Source organism: Neospora caninum, chromosome III (assembly GCF_000208865.1).
Source record: "Neospora caninum Liverpool complete genome, chromosome III".
Taxonomy (NCBI): domain Eukaryota; phylum Apicomplexa; class Conoidasida; order Eucoccidiorida; family Sarcocystidae; genus Neospora; species Neospora caninum.
Genome location: NC_018388.1, coordinates 1058862 through 1080861, shown reverse-complemented (window position 1 = coordinate 1080861; position 22000 = coordinate 1058862). Strand labels below are relative to the sequence as shown.

The window sequence follows — 22000 nt, the reverse complement described above, 5'->3', positions numbered from 1 at the left end:
TATTCGGCAAGTCACGGGTCAGGATAGTTGCAGCCAGCCAAAGAACTTCGCTGCCACATTACCACGACGAAACAAGACGGTTCTCGAATGGTTCACGAGGGTACATCTGTTCGCGCGAGTGGTAAAATGCCTATTTACCCATATCCTTTTGATGGCTTTCAACCGCTCCCGGCGAAACCGCTTGTCGCTCATGCGACCTTCAGCTGCGTCACCTCTAGCAGCAGCGAAAAAGAAAGGTTTACTCACGAGTCCACTCGTAAGCTGCCAGGGTTAGGATTCGTATCGGGTCGGAGTTAGCTTCAGATGTCGTTTAATGCCATGGTCTTGCAGGCAAGCGCCCACGCGGACATGCAACACTACCGGCTCGCGAAGGACACTTGGAATATCACATTTGCCATGTATTTCGCAAGCTGGCACGTCTTTCTTTGTGCAGAAGAACCGCAAGGGTTTCAGGTCGATTTTTGTTAGCTGGTCGACTGCTCTACAGCTGCTCGCTAGTTCCGCAATGCATACACCCCTAGCCTTGTTGCTTGACGAAACCAATAGGTTTTCCTTTCTTTGGGAGAGTGGTGCATTTCACTGGCTCTAACTCGAGCAAGAAAGCACGGATGCACCTGTCTATAAGAATACTCGGAAGCGCTCGCCATACATGGACGTTCTGGTCGGCTGATAACGCAGATTCTCAACCAAGACGCCTTATGTGCCGCCTGAGAATATGTCAGCCGATTCTGAATCAGCTTGCGCAACGTGTAAATCCCGTCGTCGCCCGAGTCTACTTTTACTACGCCGACATGGATAACGCCAGCCTCTGGCGTGTACGTGAATAAGATGCGACTTCTAATACTGCCAGTGCGTAAAGAGAAAGAACGGCACCGCCCTAAGTTCGATCCCGGCCACTGGAGTAGACTGGTTCTCTTACAGAGAATGTCGACAGTCCTTCCGCAGGGTCAGGCGGAGAAATGTCTAGAAAAGGAGTTTTGGCTCGAACACAAAAACCCGTAGCTTCCCTTAACTCGTATCCCCGATGAGCAAGTTACAGAACAGACACACATACTTGAGCAGCAACCTGTACGCAGACCCAGTTTAATACAACAGATGCGTTGTCGCCAGTTGATCGGATGCCATAGAGACACACCAAAAACGCTAGTCCTGAAACCAGATCCTGGTTGCCTTCAGCTGGTTAATCTTTCCTTTAAACTTGGGCAGTTTGTTGTTGAACTCCTTCTGATGCGGGAGAACCAGCTTGTTCGGCAGGCCGTAGCCCTGCATTGCAATTGGTGGGATCTTCACCTGGCCCTTGTCCCAGATGAGCGTTCCTGCACAACAAGACTCACAGGCGCTGCCGGCCGCTGGAAGATCTTTGACTCTGTTCTACGCCTACTAGACCACTGGTTCCACTGGCAATAACCCGGGTCGCATGCCAACCTCTAATAAAGTACACACTCGAACGGACGGCGCGTCACATTAGGTTGGACTGGATCAAAAATCAGCGGAGCAAGGTACGTTGTGGATAAACAGCACCCCGCCGGCACGTCGAATGGCCGGGTGCACAACCCGGTGCTCACTACGAGAACCGTCTGAAAAGAAGGAAGAGAATCGCCTGCCGCCACTCTAGTGGTCACAATCCTTCTACGTGCATTTCATGTCACTGCAGACGACCGCTGCATGTTAAGAAGGCTTTTCCTCTCTTCTGAACACTTGGGACGCAGCTCACCTTTGCGAATCGCTTTGAGAAACCGTTTCCTCACAGGCAAGCGGTTATAGAATTGCTGCAACACCGACTCGGAATGTTTGTGTCCGGCGAGCCGTACCGATGACATACGAAGCCAAGATGTCAGAAAGTTCCGCGGACAGCTTTGCTCACTCCTGCCTTCGATTTTCGAGCAACTAGAATTTGGGTTTTCCGGACGTCGGGCCTTACCACTGGAACAGACAGCTCCAGTGGTGTCTGCTGAGGAAGCGTCTAAAAAAAATTGTCTACATCTTCTGGCATACGTCTTTCCCATTCGGCACGCGATGTCTACTTCGTTCTCTTCGCTTAACTTCGACCCACCTCGCAAACCGCCCTGCGATTGTGAGGTCTGGTTCCCCGTCTCGCGTAGGCGTTGGGCTTCAGGTCGACGGTAGGCAATTCCACCGCGCTCTGAGGCAGTTCCACCTGACTGAGGCGGAGGGAAGTATTTTGAACGCCACGCTTGTGATTGGAATGCGTAACCAGTTTTCCTAACCGAGTCGCGTTTCACGCCGCTTGACTCGTCCGCCGGCACATCCCGACACAGACGAGGCTGTTGGAACGGCAGGGGAGGGGGTGCGACTGAAGGGACTTCCCGCGTTAAGAGAGTCTGTGTAGAAACGGCGTTCAACCCAACGCTATTCTTCGACGGGCAGTAGAACGCGCAGACGGTGGACGCCCTCCTCCCCAGTTTGAAGAGACTGCGAACAGCCGGCATTTGCACGGAAGCGGTCGTCAGGCACACAAGCGGAGAAAGCTCACCCAGAAGATCCGGGGTAGAATCCAGGAGACGAACTGAAGTTGCACTCGAAAATGGCGGCGGTGGTAAATGACTGGGAAGAAAAGCAAAACAGGTCAAACGAGGCGAAAAGAAAACCAGCCCCTATGAAGAAGCGATAGACCTAACCGCATGCAAGCAGCGAGTTGCCGTCCGGTGGAGTCGAGTTCTCTGTCGAGATAAAGCATGTCTAACCGACATTCGTAGATGGTTTCCAGGTAAGACCTCTTGTGTTTGCAAACGGAAACTTCATATTCAGCCATATAACTGTGGATTCCCTTGCAGCCTGGTAGCTTCGTTTCTGCATGCGCTGGACCACCTGTGCGCGCAGGGCTGCGGTCCTCGGATAGACGTGTTGGTGTGCGGTGACGATTATACTGTGCGTGCTTTCGGGCATTTGCGAATAATACCGAAGTGACTGCAGTTTCTGTGAGGGCGGGTAGGGAAAATTTTTTGTATCGTTTGTCTCGAGTGCAAGAATTCTAGCACCATACAACACCGTGGGAACAGTACAATAGATTGCGACGGTGTTCCAACCATTGACGCGAACACAAGCACATTCCGCCTTTAGGAAAGAGGTGTTAACAACCATAGGCAAGCAAGAGGAGCGAGGGGAGAGGGAATCCCACTGGCAAACAGGTGCGAAGTCGAACAGTCAACAATCCATGACGCTGTCCTCACCATTCTCTGGTATGCAGGGAGGCGCTTCAGCAAGTTGTTTCTTCTGTGTCGAGATCACGTTGACACTCCCGAGTAAGAATAGTGCGTCTCTCTTGTTTCATCTTTTTGTTGCGCACCTCTGATTCCAGAATGAGTGTCTGTCAACTGCTCGCATATAAATCCGCGACCACCAAACTCCACCAATAATTAGATGGAACCTGAGGATCAAACTAGCTCTCTACCGTAATCGTCCCCCTTATAACGCCCCCTCAACTGCATATGTCCATTCAGTTCGCTCCCCAAGATTCTACTCGGATTTGCTGCGCACACATTTTAGCATGCCATGCTTCCCAGTAGGAACGCCTACGCGGGAATGCAAGCACGGGCGACGCATCCTGCAGCTAGTGACTACCTTGAACGTCACAATGCCCGATGCTTGTGCAAAACATACACTATGTTGTGAAACAAGCCACCCCCGTGCAGCGACACTCTCAAGACAAAAGCATGTCACGAAGCAAGAGCTCCATGCCATCGGCATCCCCGAACGCGTGTACTGTCAGCGAAACTCGGCAGTACTTGGACGTCCTGTGTTGAGCACTGACAGTCCTATTTCTGCATCTATACCGGGTAGGCCCACCCCGTCGCTGGACGCATGGAAGGCTGGAATAGAAATTGCTGCGTAAGATGAGCATCACCAGAATAAATGCTTGGCCTAATGAGTAACGAAGCTGACTGCAAAACCTCCGTCTCGCTCAGCGAGACCGACAAAAATTGGCACATCCATAGTTTTCGCCTTGAAAGAAATCGATGAAGCCGGCACAATTGCCGCAGCTAACAAGTCTTTTGCCGAATAGAAAACATCCTCGGTGTTAAAGTGCCGAATCTGGAAAAACACGCACACACACACACACACACAATTCGACCACTGAACAGCTGCGACACACCTCTAGACGCCACGGGACGCCGGCACCGGCGCAAAATCCAATGAAATAAGAGCTGCAACCTGCTGAAACCAGATTCATTTGTTTCAGTTGATTGCCCCGCGGTTCAATGACGAATAAATGAACGGCGGCCAATCACACTAGAGGCTTGATGCGATATGTACTTCACCATTTCTCCCCGGCACTACTTCCAGTATACGCCTTTCATCTGGATGTGTGCCTGCCAAAGCGGGTGAATACACATGCAGTTAGTGATGCCCAACTTGAAATTCTCGAGATAAGAACAGTGCTGTTGGGATAGCCAAGGCACCAGTACAACGCAGACCAACTGAATCCTGTATCCATCCACGTCCGTTCCAGAAGGTAATATCAACCCCCACGTACCTCCTGGCGCTCGCTCAAACCCAGAAGCACGACATTCCTTTCATCCAGATCACTTTTCGAAATAATCAAGAAGTCGCCTCTATACTCCTTCGCCAACTTGACAAACAAGCAGAGTCCCTCCAAGAAATCTTTCCGTTCCTGAAATTCACATACAGTAGAATGGGAACCACGAGTGCAATTGCCTGACATCCTGTGAGTGGTGAAGCTAGGAATCTTGTACGACCTGGATCAGAAATCGGCGGCATGTGGCTACACTAGGCATGATGGCCGTATAGATTGTAAAGGCTCAGGTGCCAGTGCAAGTATCCGGCCCGGCCGTATATGGCCGTGCCTCACGGCTGGTCCTCAACAAAAGTGGAATCACACAGGTAGAGCAAAGATATCGGCGAATCTATTTGAACATCTGCAGTGTCTAGATAGTATATCCGCGGTTTGCTGTCGAAATGCCTACGCTACGCCTCTACGCGCATTTAACTGTGGGCATTTGACTGACTATACGAACTGCAAGCTTGTCACCACCGGCGCTACTGTACGTTGAGCCCGTGACTCACGTCTCTCATTGGAACATTGCCGCTCTTCAAAAGGACCTTCTCGTTCTTCGTGTATTTAAACTGCGGAACTTTCACTGTCGGGCGCATGAAAGCGACCACATTTTCCATTACCCCAGAGCTCCATTGGCCGACCCATTTCTTCTGGAAGAAAAACAACAAAGAGCACACGTAGAGTGAAGCCGTTTGTGGACACTCAGCGGCCGAAGCGTTAAGCGTTGCGGAGAAACGTCACTGGACAAAGACACAATTTGCAAATCTCCACAAATTGACGAGAACCTCTAGTCCCCGGGCGCAAACAAAACTCTCTTTGTCGACAGAGGGCAGAGTGTTTAATTTTGGGCAACTACAGGTGGGTTCAGGTCCCTGTCAGCAGCTATCCAGTCACCTGATGCAAAGCGCCCACTCACATTCATACTAGCACGCACCCTCCAGTCTTTCCCATGGCTCGCAGCAACTTGACAGTCGAGACATCTCACCTGAGCCACGTCAAACATTAGATAAAGGCCAGCGTTCTCGGGGCCAAGGACCGTACTCCGGCGCCGGCTCCGTACAGGGGGCGGCACCAGCATATCCGATTCATTGTTCGGCGCGCCTGCTGAATCGAGACTACTCTCTGGAGCGCTTTCTTCCATCTCCCGGGTGTCATCGCGCCGAACGCTAACTTCGAGTGAGAGGCCGCACGAACCTGGCTCGGTTTCCGCCATCGCCCTTGCCCAAAAGAAAAAACGGAAACCCACCCAGTAAGAACCTCGAAACGCAAAAATAAAACAGGCACCTAGTGGCGCTATTGACTTTCAAATATCGGCTGAAGCTGCGACACTTCCAGTCTTCAATCCAACCACCAGACGGAGGACGACGTGCTTCGGCCAGGCAATGCTTTTCGGACCCGGCCGCTAATAGTGCTTATGAAAAACAGAAGTCGGTAGCTTTAGGTTACGCCGAAGTATCATTCGATGAAACGATTTACAAAAATGGTGGGCAAAAACAGCATTAAATTAGCCCGCATGTCAGCCACCCCTGATGAATAGTCCGAGCATCGAGACGCGCCATTCGTGGCTCGCCTCGCGCCTCGCATATATTTCGCGGGCTGAAACCGGGAGTGTTTCGGGTCACGACTCTTGTACGTAGTAAATGTGTTGCATGTATTCCACTGATTTTTTCGTCTGACGGCATTCCCCTCCATGTCTGCTAGAATGTGTAGGTGGTAGAACATCGGTTTTTTTCCCTGTCGTTGTTTTTCAGCCCGCCTATTATAACGCTTGAAAAGCAGGACGCCCACGACAGTACCATCGCTTTTGCACACACACGATGGCCCCAAAACATAAATCGATCCCGAGCAGTGACTTCGAGGCCGTTTTCCATTTTGTCTGTATTCTCTATGGATGTGAATCGCAATGTCTTGTCGGAAGGCAAATGCCATATATGCCACAGGAAAGTTGTGGTGGATGCTTTTCAGAATACATTCCCGTCGCGAGTGAGCCTTGAGGGGGCGCTGGCCCCCTCTAGTGTAGGTGCGCAGCAGGAAAAAATGCGAGCCGGCTACCAACACGGAGATATCAATCTTTCCTGAAAGTTCCAGTACATACACTGGGTGATCGAATAGAGGGTTTGTTATCTGACTTAAAGGACAGTATGCGTGAACTGCAAGAAAGCTCTCCAGGCTATCTGGTGTCAGGTGGCAACTGCACATCCTCAAGCCACTTTATTTGGAGAGGCAGAACTAGGATGCCAAGCAAGGGAATTACAGATGATTGTGACAGTGGTAAGCCTGTCTCGGGATGCTGGTACGGCATGACATCTTTGCCCGAACCGCGGGACCGTGTCCTAAAAATCTCAGGCGTCCCGGGTGCCAACTAAACACCACGGGGTGAAGAATGGATCATTCGAACATCTGACACAACCCCGGATGAAGTGTTACAGGCGCATGTTACATTGTGTCAAGCCTAATGGAAGAGGCAGCTTTCATGAATGCCGAATCTTACGTGGTACGGAGGGTGCCTGGCTGTCCAACGGTAGTTGCAGAAGTCCAGCAGAAGAACTAGATAGACTTATCAGGTGTTCCGACTGTATCGTAGGAGCCAAGCCAGACTGTTTGTTTGAACAAGAGGTATTACACCCTTCACATGTCGGAGAGCCAGGAAGTTTGTCACAGAGAGCTGAGTCGAGCGCTAACATGGCCATTTCCACCGTTCCGGTATTTTTCCGAGATCCACGGTTGTGAAGCGCTGCACCAGCACAGACAAATTGAACGACGCCGGTGTACGCAAACAACGCAATGCCCCCTTTTCCCAGCCATTCGCGTGTTCCTATCTGCGCCTTCGAAGAGAGCGAAAGATCCTGTTGATGCCGTAATAAAGGCAGCTGCCTCTTCCGATCCTCGTTTCCCGATACTGCAGATGTTGCCAGACCCTCCTCAAAAAGGTGCGAAGATTCAGACCTCGAAGACAAATACTGGGGCAAAAGTACACGCTGTCCATGTGCGTGATGACTCGCAGCGCTAATGTCATTGTAAGGGCAGCTTCGTACGGTTGGGCGTGATGTGTGGCTTGACCTCGTTAGCACATCATGTTTGCCGGGGCAGTCGACGACAGTTGAGTGTCGGGAAAACCATTGAATCCTCTTCTGTTTACTTACTTGTGTTCGCTAGTGCTGTAGGCCATGACTTGCCGGGAAGCCCTCACGCACCCCACTTTTTCGAATCTTCTACAGCCCGTCACCCTCCGTACGACTTCCCACTTGGTGGACGTTGCCTGAGGCAGGCACCACCAGCTCAGAACTGCACAGCCGTCTTCTGGTTTGTAGCGAGTCAGTCTCAAATGCATGTTTTGTGTGCTTCCCCTGGTAGAACACTGGTATGACCTCGTCCCTGCAGACAACCACGCTTCAGTCAGCTGGAACAAGTGGACCTGGCTTTGTAGCACATGCGACAATATTCACTCACTGCCTCTTTTTACTAAAATCGCTCCAGCCTTACTTGTTTCCCAGCTCGCGAACTCCGGAACTAGCGCAGCACAGTAGGATTTAAAACCTTTTGGGACCGCATCATGGCTACGGGGGGTGTGACGTGATTCACTTCAGTTCCCCGGCTGCAAACCTCGTGTCGCGAAACTGCCTCGACGGGGTTTACTGCCTACGCAGCGTCTGCAGAGCGCATGCCGTTCGTGCTTGTCTCCACGTGGACTACGTCCAACGGCATGAGAAAAAAGAATGTGTGGAGGACCAAAGATCCTTTAGATCGGTAGTCCATGCCAAAAAAACTCGGCTTTTCTTTGTTCCGGACAGTATTCGAACTTATTCTGTTGCCCCGGTACGCCGTCTACACGACGTCTTTTTTGATACAGCGTCTGCACGTGGTTGTTCGTCGGTTGGAGCTAGTCTACAGCTCCGCGATGAAAATTCCGTTCGGTCACCAGTTACCGCGTTCCTTCTGTTTTATTTACTCTCACACCTCGTTCTACCTCCTTCGTTTCCCAGGTGCTGTTGAGCGGTCCATCTTGTGGCTCGATAATGCTGCCGCTTGACTCGCCTGCCTCTCGTCCTCCGCCATGGAACGTGTCTCGATCGATATTTCCAAAAATCAGTTGCATCTTTTTCCGCTTTCCTCTCGAGGAGTTCTCGTGTCTTCCTTCGCTGTGTCGCCCAGCTCCTTCCCTTCGTAGCGCGGTCCGTCTTGCCAGGCAGGAAGCTGGTTTCGCAGCGGACAGTCTTTCACCGTCGCCTGCATATTGGCGATGCGTGATACGCCACACTCCCTTGTCTCTACTCGAACGCGCCGATCTCACTCAGTCCCAAAGACACACGGCTGTTTGCCGGGGTACCGTGTCGGAAGTGAATGTGAGGGAAACGGTTAATCAGAGCCAAGTGTGCACGCCAGAGGAGCGAACACCTGCCGCGCGAAGCATCCGCCACCGGTGATTTCAACCCTGCATTTTCTTACCAACAGGGTTTTTTGAAGAAGAAGATTTCCTTCACGCCCGATTCCTCTTGACTGCTTTGGACATGGTTGGTGCGCTGGCGTGCGAGCCTTCTGTGTGCCGTCTCGCTGTGTAAAGAATCCTGCTGATCGAATTGGGAAGACCAAACTGCTGGATCACCCTCTTTTTTTCGCTACACGCCAGCTGTTCCGGCTGACGTTCTCGCGTGTGTGGACGAAGTGAGGAAAGTATCTTCTCTTGGCGGAGGAAAAAGAGGGACGGATGAATGGAGAATGAATACCTGGGGCCCCGTCCCTCCGGGGGCGAGCCGCCTGCGAGGGTGGCCGGCGCCACACCAGGTGGGGACTGCCCCAGCGGCTATCCCCCCTGCTGTCTAGAAGTATCGTATGAACTTCTGCTCTTCCCTCTTCAATCGTGCACAGATCCAGGCATTCAAACGCGACAACAAAAGCTGGCGGCGACTACGGCAGCTGTGCGAGAATCGGTCAAAACCAGTGTACAAAATCACGCTTCTTCCGCCCTCCCAGAAGGCCTGCACGACGGCACCGGGAAAGATGGAGAGATGCGCGAAGCTCTGAGTAACGCGCCATCGATCTCTGCGTCTCAAATTCCTCCCCCTCAAGTGACCTCTGCCGCCCTGGCTGTTTCTCTCCCTATCTATGGAGGCGCAGTTGAGCCTTCGAGTCGCAGTGGAGGGAGTGGCGGAAAGCCTTCTGAGAAGCAATCCGCTGCCTTTTGTCTTGTCAAGCCTCTTCCCCCGCCATCGTCTTTTTCCTCGCGTTGCGAGAATCCTTGGCTGCCGGGCAGTGGCGCACTGCATGACGACAAGGGGAAGAGGTGCGACCAATCTCTTCCGGCGGTTAGGTATTTGCTACCTGCGTCCGCGCCAGAGAGCGGAGACGCCGAGGGAGACAGACAGCAAGAAGGGAGAGTGGAGAACAGTTGCGAGCGAGCGGGTGCTATCGAAGAACGCGGGTCTTCCGGAGTCGCTCGGGGCTCCAGCTTTCTTGGACGAAAGCAGAAAAGTGTTCTGCGACTCAAGAACCAGGTCATCAGCGGTGTCCACTGTCGCTTGTCCTGGTGTATCGACACCTATCGGCTCGTGGGCCTCACGGAAGCCGTGCTCGCTGCTTGCGCGTGCGAATCTGGAGACAACCAACCGCCTTTGCCCCTTTCGCCGGCCTTCGCAAGCGAATTTGCCGACACGGCCGCGAACAAAAGCCCACACCAGAGTGCCTCCTCCCAACCGAGCGCAGCGGGATGGGGAGGCGCTCCTCGCGATGCCTGGGGCCATTTCCTGGTTTTTGACGCCGACGATTCAGATCTCTTCAGTGCAGACGCGTTCGCTCCGCAAACTGCAGATTCGGGCAAGGGAAACAGTCCAGCGTGCGCCTCACGCTCCGCGTCTTCGCCGTGGTCTTCCTCAGCCCTTCCTCGAGCCGCCGTTTTGTCTCCGGAAACCGATCAGCGAGCCGCCGCCTTCTGGCGCCCGCAACTGACGAGTCTTCTCACGCGGACGAACTTGGCATGCGCGCTTTCGTCGCACGAAGAGGGCCGGAAGAGCAGTGGAGACGGATATGCAGCTGCTGGAGCGCCTTCGGTGTCGACGCGAAACCAAGAGCTTGGCAGCTTCTCCGCGGGCCTCGAGAACGTCGGCCCATTCCCTTTTCTTGAACTCCAAGTGGAAGACGCCTCCACAAACGGGACGTGGATCGGCGGCGTCAAACTTCAGAAACAACAAGGTCCTGCAGTGTGGCCAGGAAAGGCGACTCTCGCCCTCAGCAAACAGTGTACGTTCCGCCACGGCGAGCGACAGCGGGGAGGAGTGAGGAAGCAGAGGGCGCAGAAGAGGCACAGAACGGAGGGATTTCGGAGGGAGAGAAAAGCGAATAGTGCCAGGCGAGACCTGAGGATACGGGTGAGGAGCAGCCGAACCACATGGCGCGGCGACGGAGCAGATTCAGCAGTTGACAAAGAGGGGCGACGAAAACGAGAAGGCGGGAGTGAGAGGCCGAATCAGAGGAGGGCGAGAATCAGAGACGTCAGGGGAGACGTGCCGTGGACCGAAGACGTCGCACAAAGTGTTGTGTCTAAAGGGAGACTACCCGTCCATCTGAAGATGACTCTTGTATGGAATGCTTTCTTCTCTGTCGTTGCCGGTCGTCGGACATCGACGAACTTGAGACATTTCCGGGGTTTCGTTCTGGCTCGTTCCTTCCTGAAACCTTGGTCTCTCTGTTTTGCGTTCAGATACTCCCTCCGAGCAGCCGGTCGCAGCCTTTCGATGGGCATTGGCTATCAAGTGGCGCCGGATTCAGACGTCAGCAGCTCCGCTCTCTCCGTCCAGTTCATCTCCTTCGTCCTCGTCTTCGCTTGCGTTGTCTCGGCCAGTTGGGCGCAATTTGCCGGTGGAGCCGATGGGAGGAGGCACGGAAAGCCCCACTTTCTCCTTGTCCTCACGGACCGACAAAAACGGCGAGTCGCCCCCGCCTTACCCTCCTCTCTGTTCGTCGTCTTTCTCGGAGCATAAGGTGTGCAGTGCAGAGGCTTTGCGTTCCAACGAAAGTGCGAGTTTCGAAGGAAAGGAACATCCAGGCACTGCCGCCGCGGAGGTACACCGCATGCGTCGACAAGCGAGCTCTGAGGGGCCGAGCGTCGACGGAATGGATCAACCGAAGGCCTCCACATACATCCAGGAGTACGGCTCAGCACCCAGCACTCGAGCGGTTGCACCCTCGGGTTCGCCGCCTGCATGCAGCAATTCGACGTCCACAGGGAACACCGAGTTTCCCAGTCAGCGAGTCCAGGCGAGGCGGCCGGAGAGAGAGAGGGCGAGCCAGGGAAACGGAGTTAAGGGCGTTTCGTTCAGTGCCTCGCAGGTCGGGGGCCAGGAGCGGAGAGGCACAGGAGACAGACCCGCCGCACACGCCGGTGCGGCGCACCCGCCACCGGCTGCAACCCCCTCTCTCCTCGCAGCCTCCGCGGAGCTCCTGGATCTCCAGATTCCCTCTGAAGACCCTCCACGGAGTTCGCTGGTTTCCCTTGCCTCCTCGCCTCCCGCCGTTCTTGCCGCTTCGTCTGCATCGTCCTCGGCTGCTGCCACGTCTCTGGGCGCGCATGCGCCAGCGTCTTCTTCCTCGGGAGTGCCCTGGCCGCAACCTGCGGCGCTCTGCCGCGCACGCGCGGGAGAGCGCGAGGCTGACGAGAGAGAGAAGAAGAAGATGCGACTCAGCAGCGCAGACGAGACGGGAGAGGCTAGAGACAAAATCCCTTCGACGCCCTGTGAGGGTTGGTCGGTCGAGCCGGGCGGCGTTTCAGCGAGCCGCGAGAGCGGCCGCGAAAGAGAGAAGAGCGGCGGGCGTCTCGCGCAGCAGCTGCAGAAGGTACTGAAAGAAAAACGGGAGTTAGAGGACGAGCTCCAGCAACTCTTGGTTGAAAACGAAGAGCTGAGAAACACCGAGCAACAGCGACAGGTAAGAGACAGAGGGGTTGGCGCACGCCCAAGTTTGAAAGGAGCGTCCAGGGGGAAGGAGGAAAAGAGACCTCGGAAGGAGGATCCGAGTTGAACCTGCTGCCGCGCCGCAGGTTCGGGCGCCAAGCAGAGATATCCGGGGCACGCGGAACCCAAACCGCGGACGCGGGGGGGACGGAAGGAATGGCAGCGATCACGGAGCAGACAGAAACAGACGACTTTTCGAGGGGCGGAAATCCGCCCGTGGCGGGAGGGGCCACCGTTGCTTGCCTTTCGGGCGCGCGGCGCCGGACCGCCTTTCTTTCGGTGCCTCTCCGTTTCATCTTTGTCGGCGCCCGGGGTTTTTCTTGATCTTTATCGTTTGTTTTCCTCGCCTCGCGGTTCCCGTCTCCGGACTCACCTCCGCATTCGCTGCTGCCGGTGCGTGTATTTCTTTTTTCCCAGGAGGAAAACGCGACACTGCAGACGTCCTTGCAAGAAGCCAGAGAGAAGTGGAAAGGTAGGCCGCCCACACCCACGGCGGGGGAATGCCTTTCGCGCTGGTCTGTTTCCGCGGCCCAGAATGCGTCCCGGCGAGGGAAAGCCGATTCTGTCCGGGGCGCACCGGCCACAAGCGGAAGGACCTTGAGCGACTCGACAGGCACTATAGATAGCGTGAACGCTCTTTTGACTTCCATGAACGGAGACAGGCATTTCGCCTTGTTTTCGTTTTCTCTGTGCAGCTGCGGGCGCAACCGTCCGGAACTTGGAGACACAGGCAACCCAGCGTCATCTCGAGCTCGAGGCTCTAAAAGGTACCCGTCCGATCGGAAGAGAGAAGCGAGGGACGAGAAAGAAAACGTTTCGGTTGGCTTCGTTCCGTGCGCGCCCTCCCGTCCGCCATGCTCTTCCCTTCGTTTTTCTCGGGGTCCGTCCGCGTTCCGGTCTACCCGTAGGCCTTCCGTAATGTGCGCTGTCCTTCACCTCGGCATTTGCACTGGTCGTCTGGTGCGTGTCCGCCTTCCTATCGTGTCCCGCTCCATCTCTCCCTGTCTTGCAGCGACGGCCCGCGAGCAGGAGGAGCGGCTGAAGTGTCGGGAGGTATGAGCAGACACTTCGACCGAAGCGACTGGGCACGCGAAGAGACGCAACGCACAAGAACTGGGGTGGGGTTTGCAGGGCGGCATGCACATGCGCAGGGGACCGGCGCTGTTCATGTCCCTGCGGAAGAAACGGAGGGATCAATCCGGACGTGATGTTTTGGCTGTACACCTGAGCGAGAGTGTTGTTATGAATAACAGGTTCATAGGTTGGATACAAATTGAAATGGGGTCAGTACTAACTTGAACATGGAGTTCTACGTGGCCGGAGAAGATCGCGCAGAAGCGTTGCGTTCCTGCGGGTCTTTGTGGAGGTTCTCGATTCAGGATGTGCTTCTGCATGTGCTAAAGGACTCTTTTGAAGAGGCGTGTTGGGGACTGGTGTTGTGGGCTGTCTGCGTGACCGTTGTAGTGGTGGGAGGGCGACATTGACGGTCGAGGGTCGCCTCTCGCAGACAGCTGGAGAAACTGCAGGCAAACAAGGGTCGGGTCTGAAAATGGGGCATGCAAAAGCGACGTGCCCAGTGCTTTCTGCGTGTTCAGAGAGAGTGGCGAGAAGAGGTGACGCGCCTTCGGGCAACCGCTGCGAAACTCGTGGAGGAGAAGGACAGCCTTCAAGAAGTTCTCGAGGAACACAAGAGGGTGAGGCGACCAAGCGGCGTTGACTCGCAGAGACAAAAGAAGGAAAGGAAGGCGACGGCGAAACAGCGGGGAAGGCGGGGGCGACCAAAGAGAAAGGGGAACGCGAGAGAGGAACTGCGAGATAAGCGAGGGAGAAAGAGAGGAAAGGCAGCAAACAGAGGCAGGGTCCAGGCTGCAGTCGCCGAGAGCACCCTCTAAGAGGGGAGAAAAGGGGCGAAACGGAGGGGGAGAAAAGTGGAAGAGAGCGCACACAAGGGCGAGGGGAGACCGAAACACAGAGAATGATACACCCGCCAGATGAGACGAGGCGTTTCAGTAGCGAAGAGGATACAAGGACCCGAGAGCGGGCTGAAAAGAGTGTCTCGGCAAGAGGAGTGGAACAGGCGCCTGTCCAAGCAAAGGATCAAAGGCGGAGAAGGCAGGAAGAGGAGAGGACAACGTGGAGGAAAAGGAAACGCGATACCAGTCGAATCGGCAGCAGCGGATATCTTCCGTGCCATGCGTGTTACCCTAAATTCTTCGTCCCGTTGTTTTAATTTCCTGTTGGAGTCTCTGTTTCGAGATTCCCTGGTGTCTTTTTGCGGGGTTTCTCTCACAGGCCCTGGAGCGGTACACCTCGATCTGTACGGCGGTCAGGGAGCAGCTTCGCGAACTGTCACCGCGCCGGTCGGGACCGTTTCCGAAGCAACCGTGCTGTGCGCCGGATTCGTCTTCCCTCGCTGCTCCGCCTGCCTCTTCGCCTCAGCTTTCCGACTCTCTTTCTTCGGCTTCCCCGTCTGCTCTCTTTCCGTCTGCCTCGGATGAAGCGGCGAAGCCTGGCCACCCCTCCAACGGCGCAAGGGACGCGCGGACACTCCCCACGACAGCGCCCTGGAAAGGACAAGAAAACGAGGAGGAAGGACTTCCCGCCTGGAGACCCGGCGAGGCGAACGCGGACAACAACCCTCGGCTCACGGGAGATGGAAACGAGGTGGGGGGCGAAACGAAAAACAGAGGAACTGGAAGAAAAAACCAGACGTCCTGGAACAGCAACGCTTCATATATATATATATATATATATATATATATATACATCTATGCACACGTGTGCGCGTGTACATGTGTACGCATACCTGAATTTTCTTTGTGTTACCATTCGGTTTTTGCGTAGGGGCTGTAGAGAGCAGCGGCAGATGCAGTCGCGTGAGAACACACAAAACGTGGTACTGTCTGTTTGCGGCTGCTGGGCTGTTGTTCACCAACCTGCACGCCCCCTGGGCGGTTGCTGTCTCCGTGGCTCTGCCGCTGAAACTCGACGCCACGTTCCTTGCCTCACCGACGGTGTCTGCCTTTTCTCTCTTGCTTCAGCGGTTCGTGGACAGGCCCGAGGACGGCGCGCTTCAGTCTCAGGGCCAGGCGAGTCTGGAGGATCTGCTCGTGGACCCTCCCGGTCCGCTCACGCTCCTGTCGCCCTCCAGAGAGCGGACGCTGGACGCGTCTTCTGTCTGCTTTGGCTCGTCGGAAAAGCCGCGTGCGAACCTGGTGTCTGCGCGGCCCGCGAGGGGACATCCTGCGAGCGGCAGTCTGCCGAGAGACACTTGGAGGGAACCGCGAAATACCCCCCCTGATTTCTCAGCCGAATGCAGCACCAACGGGGAAGGCGGCCTCCGTAGACATGCAGACCTCGCGGGCAGAAACCCCGAGAAAGAAGGCCAGAGCCGACCCGAGGAAGCAAGTGAACGAGGGGAAGGGAGCGAAGAGGCTCGTCTAAGTGAGAGATCAGGGAGGTCAAGAGAAGGCCTCACGACCGCCACAGCACGCCCGTGGACGGGCTCTGGTCAGCAGCATAGAAGAACAGGCCGAGACCCGGAGGAGCCCAGAGCGCAGGAGGAAAGACGAACACAAGGCGACCGCGTGCATTCAGCTGGGTACACGAGGGAAGCGGACGAGGCTTCGGCTGTCGGAGATGACCTCGCTTGTAATGTCAACGACGACCTCCTAAATTTTCTTCAGTGAACAGGAAACGACACGCAACGTGCAGCGTATACAGTAGGCAGCCCTGTGTCTCTGTGTGTTTGTAAGCTCTGAGTCGAGAAACAGAATCGGAACAATCGAGTTCCAGACGGGGCGCCTACGCGGCGGCACACGGTTAGCGCGCTCTCGGGTCAGATAGGGGCAGTTCTAACCCTCGGAACTGCGAGGAAGAAAGGCGCGCAAGGCGAAACTGGGAAACCCTGTCTTGCTCTTTTTCTAGGCACACAACACACAGCGGGAAAACACCGCTTTGGATGGCGACAGCGAGGCCCGCACGTTTTCGAGGCAGAGACACCGCAGCACAGCAGGAAGATGCCGTCTTCAGCCTCGTCTCACGGGTTGTGCTGAGGGAGCGCCACTGTGAAAGCACGGGTTCGTATAGAAGCGAGTGGGCGTCGGTTCAGGCAGTGGGGAATTGGGAAGATACAACCACGTCAGGTGGCGGTTCCAGAACACCTTTTTCGTTTTCTGCTTCAGTTCGTGCCGCTGCAAAGAAGGCAACCTTGTCTGCATTTTAGAAAATGTGCGTCTGCATGCACAGACGGTGCCGCGTGCGTGCGGAAAGACACACTGTTGGCCGAAGCTCCTGACTGTCCCTTCAGTTCTGAGATACCCCGGCGAGCGCGTGTGGGATAGCTCTACAATGTCACTTTGGACGGCTGAATCGCCGCCTATTGGGCAGAAGACACGTCTCTGCAAACGGTAGAAAGGCAGTGGCAAGGTTGAACGCGCTGTGACATGATCGTTTTCCACAACGCACTCCTGAGGACCAAGAACGTAAATGCGCAAAAACATGTCTATACATCCATGCGCGTATCTATCCCCCAACAGACACATAGACACACAGATGTGTGTATACAGCAGGTGTTGCGTAGGAGTTCACAGCGCCCGAGTGCAAAAAGGCGAACGGCATGTGACGTTGAGGCTTTTCCCCGTATCCCCCCGCGAAACTTGCATTCGCAGATCATCACTAGACCACCTGGGTAGTCACTGCAATCCTTCGATTGATGCAAGCGCTGAAGCAGGGGCTAATCCTCCCGTTTTTACTTCGAGAAGGAAACGTTACACACCAGACCGCCCGGTCGACTGAGTATGTCCACACATCGTCTCCCATTGCTTCGGTTCTTGTGGCACGCGTTGGCTCTTTACTTTTCTCTCTTTTCGCCGCCTGTCTCGTCTCATTTCTTCGTTGCTGCGCGGCCGCTCCTCCCGCTTTCGTCGGTGGGAGGCAGGCTTCCCAGCGCCGCTCTCGAGACGCCCTGCGGCTGTGCACTCGTGGGCTACTCTCTCGTTTCATCCTCGTTCTCTTCTTTTTCTCTGGCCTCTTGTTGGCGCAGCAACTCCGCTGCCAGCGTCTCGCGCAGGCGGAAGCGCTTCAGGAGGCGCTGCTGAAGGTCGTCGACGCTTTCGCGGAGGTCCGGATCGCCTCGCTCAATGGCTTGCCCTAAAAAGAAATTCAGGAGAGGAGGGACGCCCGAAATGTCAGAGGCACAGGCGAAACGGCGAGTCTGAGCGCGGAATCTCTGTCGCGCGCCGCGCGAGAATTCATCTGTCATTTGGCGTGCCTGCGGCTCTGAAAACCGAGACGTCTGTCTTTTCAAACACATGCAAATGTACAGTGGATTCTGTCACGATATCTCTGTGGCAAGACCCAAGTCGACGGTGCCCTCTGTACATGCGTGTGTGAGTGGGTTTCATTCAGGTTCCCTCGTCCGTCTATAAGCCGGCGCCGGTCGGCTGTGCTCCCTGGTGGACTTGGGGTTTGGAGGAACTGTGGACCGACCTTTTGCAATGAGCGCCTCTGCCTCGAACTCTGCGAGCTCTGTTTTTAGGCTCTTTTCTTCATCGATCAGCCACTGCGGCTTCACGTATTTCACGACGCAGCCGCGCGCCCGCATTTTCTCCAGGTAGTGAACCATTTCGAGATTCGGCCTCGCCTAGAAAAAAAGGGGAAGGAGCTCAAGGAGGCAGAAGCGAGGATAACACGCAGAGACAGGAAAACGGGAGACGGTCCCCCGGGAGCTGGCAGAAGGCCTTCTAGCCGACATGCAGTGTGGAAAAAGAGAAAGCACACGCCAGGCAAAAAACTCGAAGGCAAGCGTGGTTCGCGCCGCGCTTGCAGCACGGGAAGCCCGAGCGAGACAAGGTGTTGAAAAAATGGAAACGAAGAGCAAAAACGAGAAAAGACAGCACGGACTGCTAGGACCTGAAACGCGGGAAGCAGCGGATCTGCATGCGTTTTCTTACTGTTTTCGGAAGAACTTCGAACTTGTACGGTTTGATGTGAGCCCGCAAATTGAGGGGATTCCGGTAGACAATGATGACCTCGCCGCCAACACGGCGAATCGCGTCGATCGACGACTGGTCAGCCCCGGCCACTTCGATGCTGACTTTGTAGGGGAATGGGTAGTCGTTCTGCGAGCGCATTTCGAGACAGCGTTGACACCAAAAAGGGACGCATGCACAGGCGGCGCGGAGCACAAGCGTCGGACGGCACGCTGCCGATGGCGCGGGAAAGACCGCAAACTGGAGGGCAGGGCGGCCGAAGCACGGGCAAAATCCGGAGAGGCCCGAGATGGATAGGGAGGGGCCTCAAAATGGGAAGATGATGGAAACCAGGGTGTACGAGAACGCCAGACGCAGAAACGCCCAGCTCGGAGAGAAAGCGAAAAGAGGAGACAGGAAGACAACGGATAGGAGGGCCGCAAGACATCCCGAGCCGAAATGCAGAGGGCGACTCGACGAAACGCGTCCACGACTGGAACGAGAGGTTAAAACGCAACCTCCCTGCTTGTCGCGCCAGCCCTGAAGGCCCGAGGGGGGCGGAGCTCAAAGGTCGCCGAGTGGCAGCGGAAGAGAAAAACGAGACGATGAAGCGAAAAGCCTTCGTGTGTTTTTTCTGTGTGCGGCAAGGAAACGCCAGCGAGATACCCTTTTGAGGCAAGCACGCGAACGGCTACGCACGCGGTGGATGCGCATGCTGGAAAAGGAAAGACGCGACGCCCACGGAGCGGGAAACCAGCGCGAGATATTCGGTAGAGGGACAGCCCACGTTCGAGGCGGGGCCGTCTCAAGTGCCGGGGTGCACAGCGAGGGAAGCGAGTGGCGACGAACGCAAAATGAAAGGCTGAGAACCCAGACGCGGCCGGCGGGACGGAGGGCCCGGCAGCAACAGATCGGGCGGTAGGCCGGCAAAAACCCGACCTACGGAGCGCATGCGCGAGGCCGAGACGTACCACGTTGAAAAGACGAACGCCATTCTTCACTTTCACGCAGCGACTGTCGTGAAGATGCCGCTGGGTGATGGTGAACCTGAGGACGCGAGGGTGCAAAGACACGGGCAGCCCCGGAGCGTTGGCGAACGCGCGTGCCGGCTCATGAAAGGAAACACCTCAGGCGACGACAGCGACGATTTGTTTATACAGAAACCGCGTTATAGTCGGGTGCCCCTTCTCTAGCGGAAGTCAACGTCTGAACCCTCGCAAGGCCCCGGCACTGCCCAGCATTTCGCAGATCGTCAAGCAACACCCGGGAACGCGGGCACCTTGACCTCCATACAGACAACATCTGTCTTACGCTTGCCGGCCCACGTGTAAAACACGAAGTCGCAACCGAGCAGCCGGAACCCCAGCCAGTGTCTGCCTATCGAATAGAGACAGGATAGTACCTACGATCCTCGATCACTCTTTCTCCTATCCAAATATATATACATATATGTAGGGTATTCGTGCACATGAAGCGTGCAAATATGTGCGTATGGGAAATCCAAATACACTGCAAGCTTCCTGGACTGTCAGAAAGTGGTTGGGGCGCCCCTGGGCCTCAGTCGTCGGCAGCAAACAGGGAGCTGGCTACGAGGCTGCGCGCCGTGCTCGTCTGGTTGCTGTTACCACCCCGTGGAAAAAGGAAGGTTCCCTTTGGTGGTCTCTCACCGCGTATCGAGACGGCCGCTCTCAATGAATGTGCGCAGCTTTGCTAGATTCAGTGGCTCCAGCACTTTCCGCTGCCTGAAGACGCCACAGGTTGAAAAACGGAAGCAATCAAGAAAAGGCAGAGCCGCTTGGCGGGCACGAGCGGCCACCTGCATCTGCAGCTTTGGCCCCTCGCGCTCCAGTTCCTTGCACGCACACCTGGAAACCCTGGGTGAGCGATTTTTGTGTAAAACGCCTTGGCAAGCGAGAGCGGACGCAGGGAAGCAATGCGCACGCAACGCAGCCCGTTCTCGCTTGCGATGCCGTTGTTTGCCTCAGGCCCATTTGGCATCGGAAGACCAAAGAGGGCACAAACCGCAAACGCGGACAGCCGCAACGAACTGCGTTCACCATGGACCGTGACGAAACGCCCCCCCCGGCTGTCGTGACAAGACAGAGCAGCCTAAAGAGCTGAGTTCGCGTTAAGCCGAAAAAGTCGCACGAGTGCGGTATTTCGCTACTACGCTATGCCTTCACTAGAAGCACGTGCCAACCGAGACGAACACGCACGTGAAATATACGTCTAAACCCGTATTTGTACCCGCACAGATATACATATATTTGCATATATATATATATATATATATATATATATATATATATTCATATATGAGTATGTGCCTCGAGGCCCGCTTGCTGTGCAAATCAGTGGCGAGGCTCTTACCGGGCAAGCCAGGCGTCTGGCCACTTGGGAATACGCCTGTAGAGAGGCAGCTTCCCACCCTCAAAGGTTCGACTGCGGGGTCCCTTGTAACGCCCAGCCTGCTGGTGAACATGCTTCCATCTGATGCCTTTCGCGTTGCTTTTATCTCCCCTCCCTCGGCGTCTCTTGGACTTGCGTTTGTACTGAGCAGAGCAGGAACAGACGGGAGTGCACAACGAACCGGAAAGGTCGACGAGGCGAGCGAGAGGGAGACAGCGGCAGCGCGGGCACGGAGAAGAGGAATGCGAGGGAGGGGAACCCACCGAGACACAACGCGGAACGTAGAGACCAACGACACACGAACAGGAGCGACAGGGGGACGGAGACGCGAGACGGAACCCGCCAGTCTGCATCTCCCGTTCCGTTTCCTGGGTCGTTCTTCCCGTCCTTCCACCTCAGACGAGACAGGCGCAATGGTGCCGGAGAGACAAGCTCGTCCGAGGGCATCGGCGGACACAGGGAGCACAACAGATAGGAAGAGCCTCAATCTCTCCTTTGCGGATGCTGCTCAGGTGGCGTTGTCTCCTGTCCTGTCACTCCGCCGCTGGGAGAGAGAGGCGACGTGACTAACGCACGAGAAAAGAAAAACCGTGGGGCAGCGACAGTTTTCTTTCCGGCTTCTTGCTCCCCCTTGTCTATCGGTTTAATGCGGTGATGTTTTTTCCTGCGCCTAGCTGAAGATGTGCAACTCTTACCATGAGTCTTAAGTTCCTCGCCTCTATCGGGAAGACGGGTTTCCGGACCCGGGCAAAACGACGATTGAACGGATGCGGCCGAAACAGCCCCCTGGATCCGTCGTGAAACTGTTCACGAGTGACGCGCAGTGCATGCACTTCACCGTCTGCTTCTCCCCGGTTGCCGCTCCCAATTCCCTCTCTGTGTCGCTCTTGTGCACCTCCCGGCTCTCCCTTTTCCCGCATTCCATCTCCGTCTCTCTCTGCGGCCGGGCCTCCAGGCACTAGGCGCGGTTGGGATAACACGAAGAAGGGAACGAGAGGAGAAAAGGGAGACGATCTCCGCGTGGCAGCCAGGCCAAGTGCGGTCGAACCGTTCGGGGGTGCGTGGAGATGGCAAGACGCAGAGGTAGAGAGGGGCGAAGACGGTGAGGAAGAAAGTGAGACGCAAACCGGAGGGACGGC

The 22000-nt window shown here is 55.6% G+C and overlaps 4 protein-coding genes across 4 annotated transcripts; 1 reads left to right on the top strand and 3 right to left on the bottom strand.

The window, feature by feature from the left end:
- Positions 1–1143: 1143 nt before the first annotated feature.
- NCLIV_008175 (uncharacterized protein) lies at positions 1144–2450 on the bottom strand (the record flags this gene model as incomplete). Its single annotated transcript, XM_003880331.1, has 2 exons — positions 1144–1316; positions 1823–2450. 2 exons carry the CDS (start codon positions 2448–2450, stop codon positions 1144–1146), a joined length of 801 nt encoding a protein of 266 aa, XP_003880380.1.
- A 1432-nt stretch (positions 2451–3882) lies between these two features.
- On the bottom strand, positions 3883–5750 carry NCLIV_008170 (hypothetical protein; the record flags this gene model as incomplete). Its single annotated transcript, XM_003880330.1, has 4 exons — positions 3883–4053; positions 4496–4633; positions 5047–5187; positions 5523–5750. The coding sequence occupies 4 exons, from the start codon at positions 5748–5750 to the stop codon at positions 3883–3885; spliced, it is 678 nt and encodes a 225-aa protein (XP_003880379.1).
- A 3496-nt stretch (positions 5751–9246) lies between these two features.
- Positions 9247–16705, top strand: NCLIV_008160 (conserved hypothetical protein; the record flags this gene model as incomplete). Its single annotated transcript, XM_003880329.1, has 9 exons — positions 9247–10771; positions 11232–12454; positions 12898–12952; positions 13176–13247; positions 13493–13533; positions 14076–14174; positions 14773–15144; positions 15522–15924; positions 16665–16705. The coding sequence occupies 9 exons, from the start codon at positions 9247–9249 to the stop codon at positions 16703–16705; spliced, it is 3831 nt and encodes a 1276-aa protein (XP_003880378.1).
- Positions 16706–17467: 762 nt separating this feature from the next.
- Positions 17468–21559, bottom strand: NCLIV_008150 (putative ribosomal protein L15; the record flags this gene model as incomplete). Its single annotated transcript, XM_003880328.1, has 7 exons — positions 17468–17631; positions 17971–18124; positions 18435–18602; positions 19424–19499; positions 20120–20194; positions 20823–21004; positions 21557–21559. 7 exons carry the CDS (start codon positions 21557–21559, stop codon positions 17468–17470), a joined length of 822 nt encoding a protein of 273 aa, XP_003880377.1.
- Between the last annotated feature and the right edge of the window lie 441 nt (positions 21560–22000).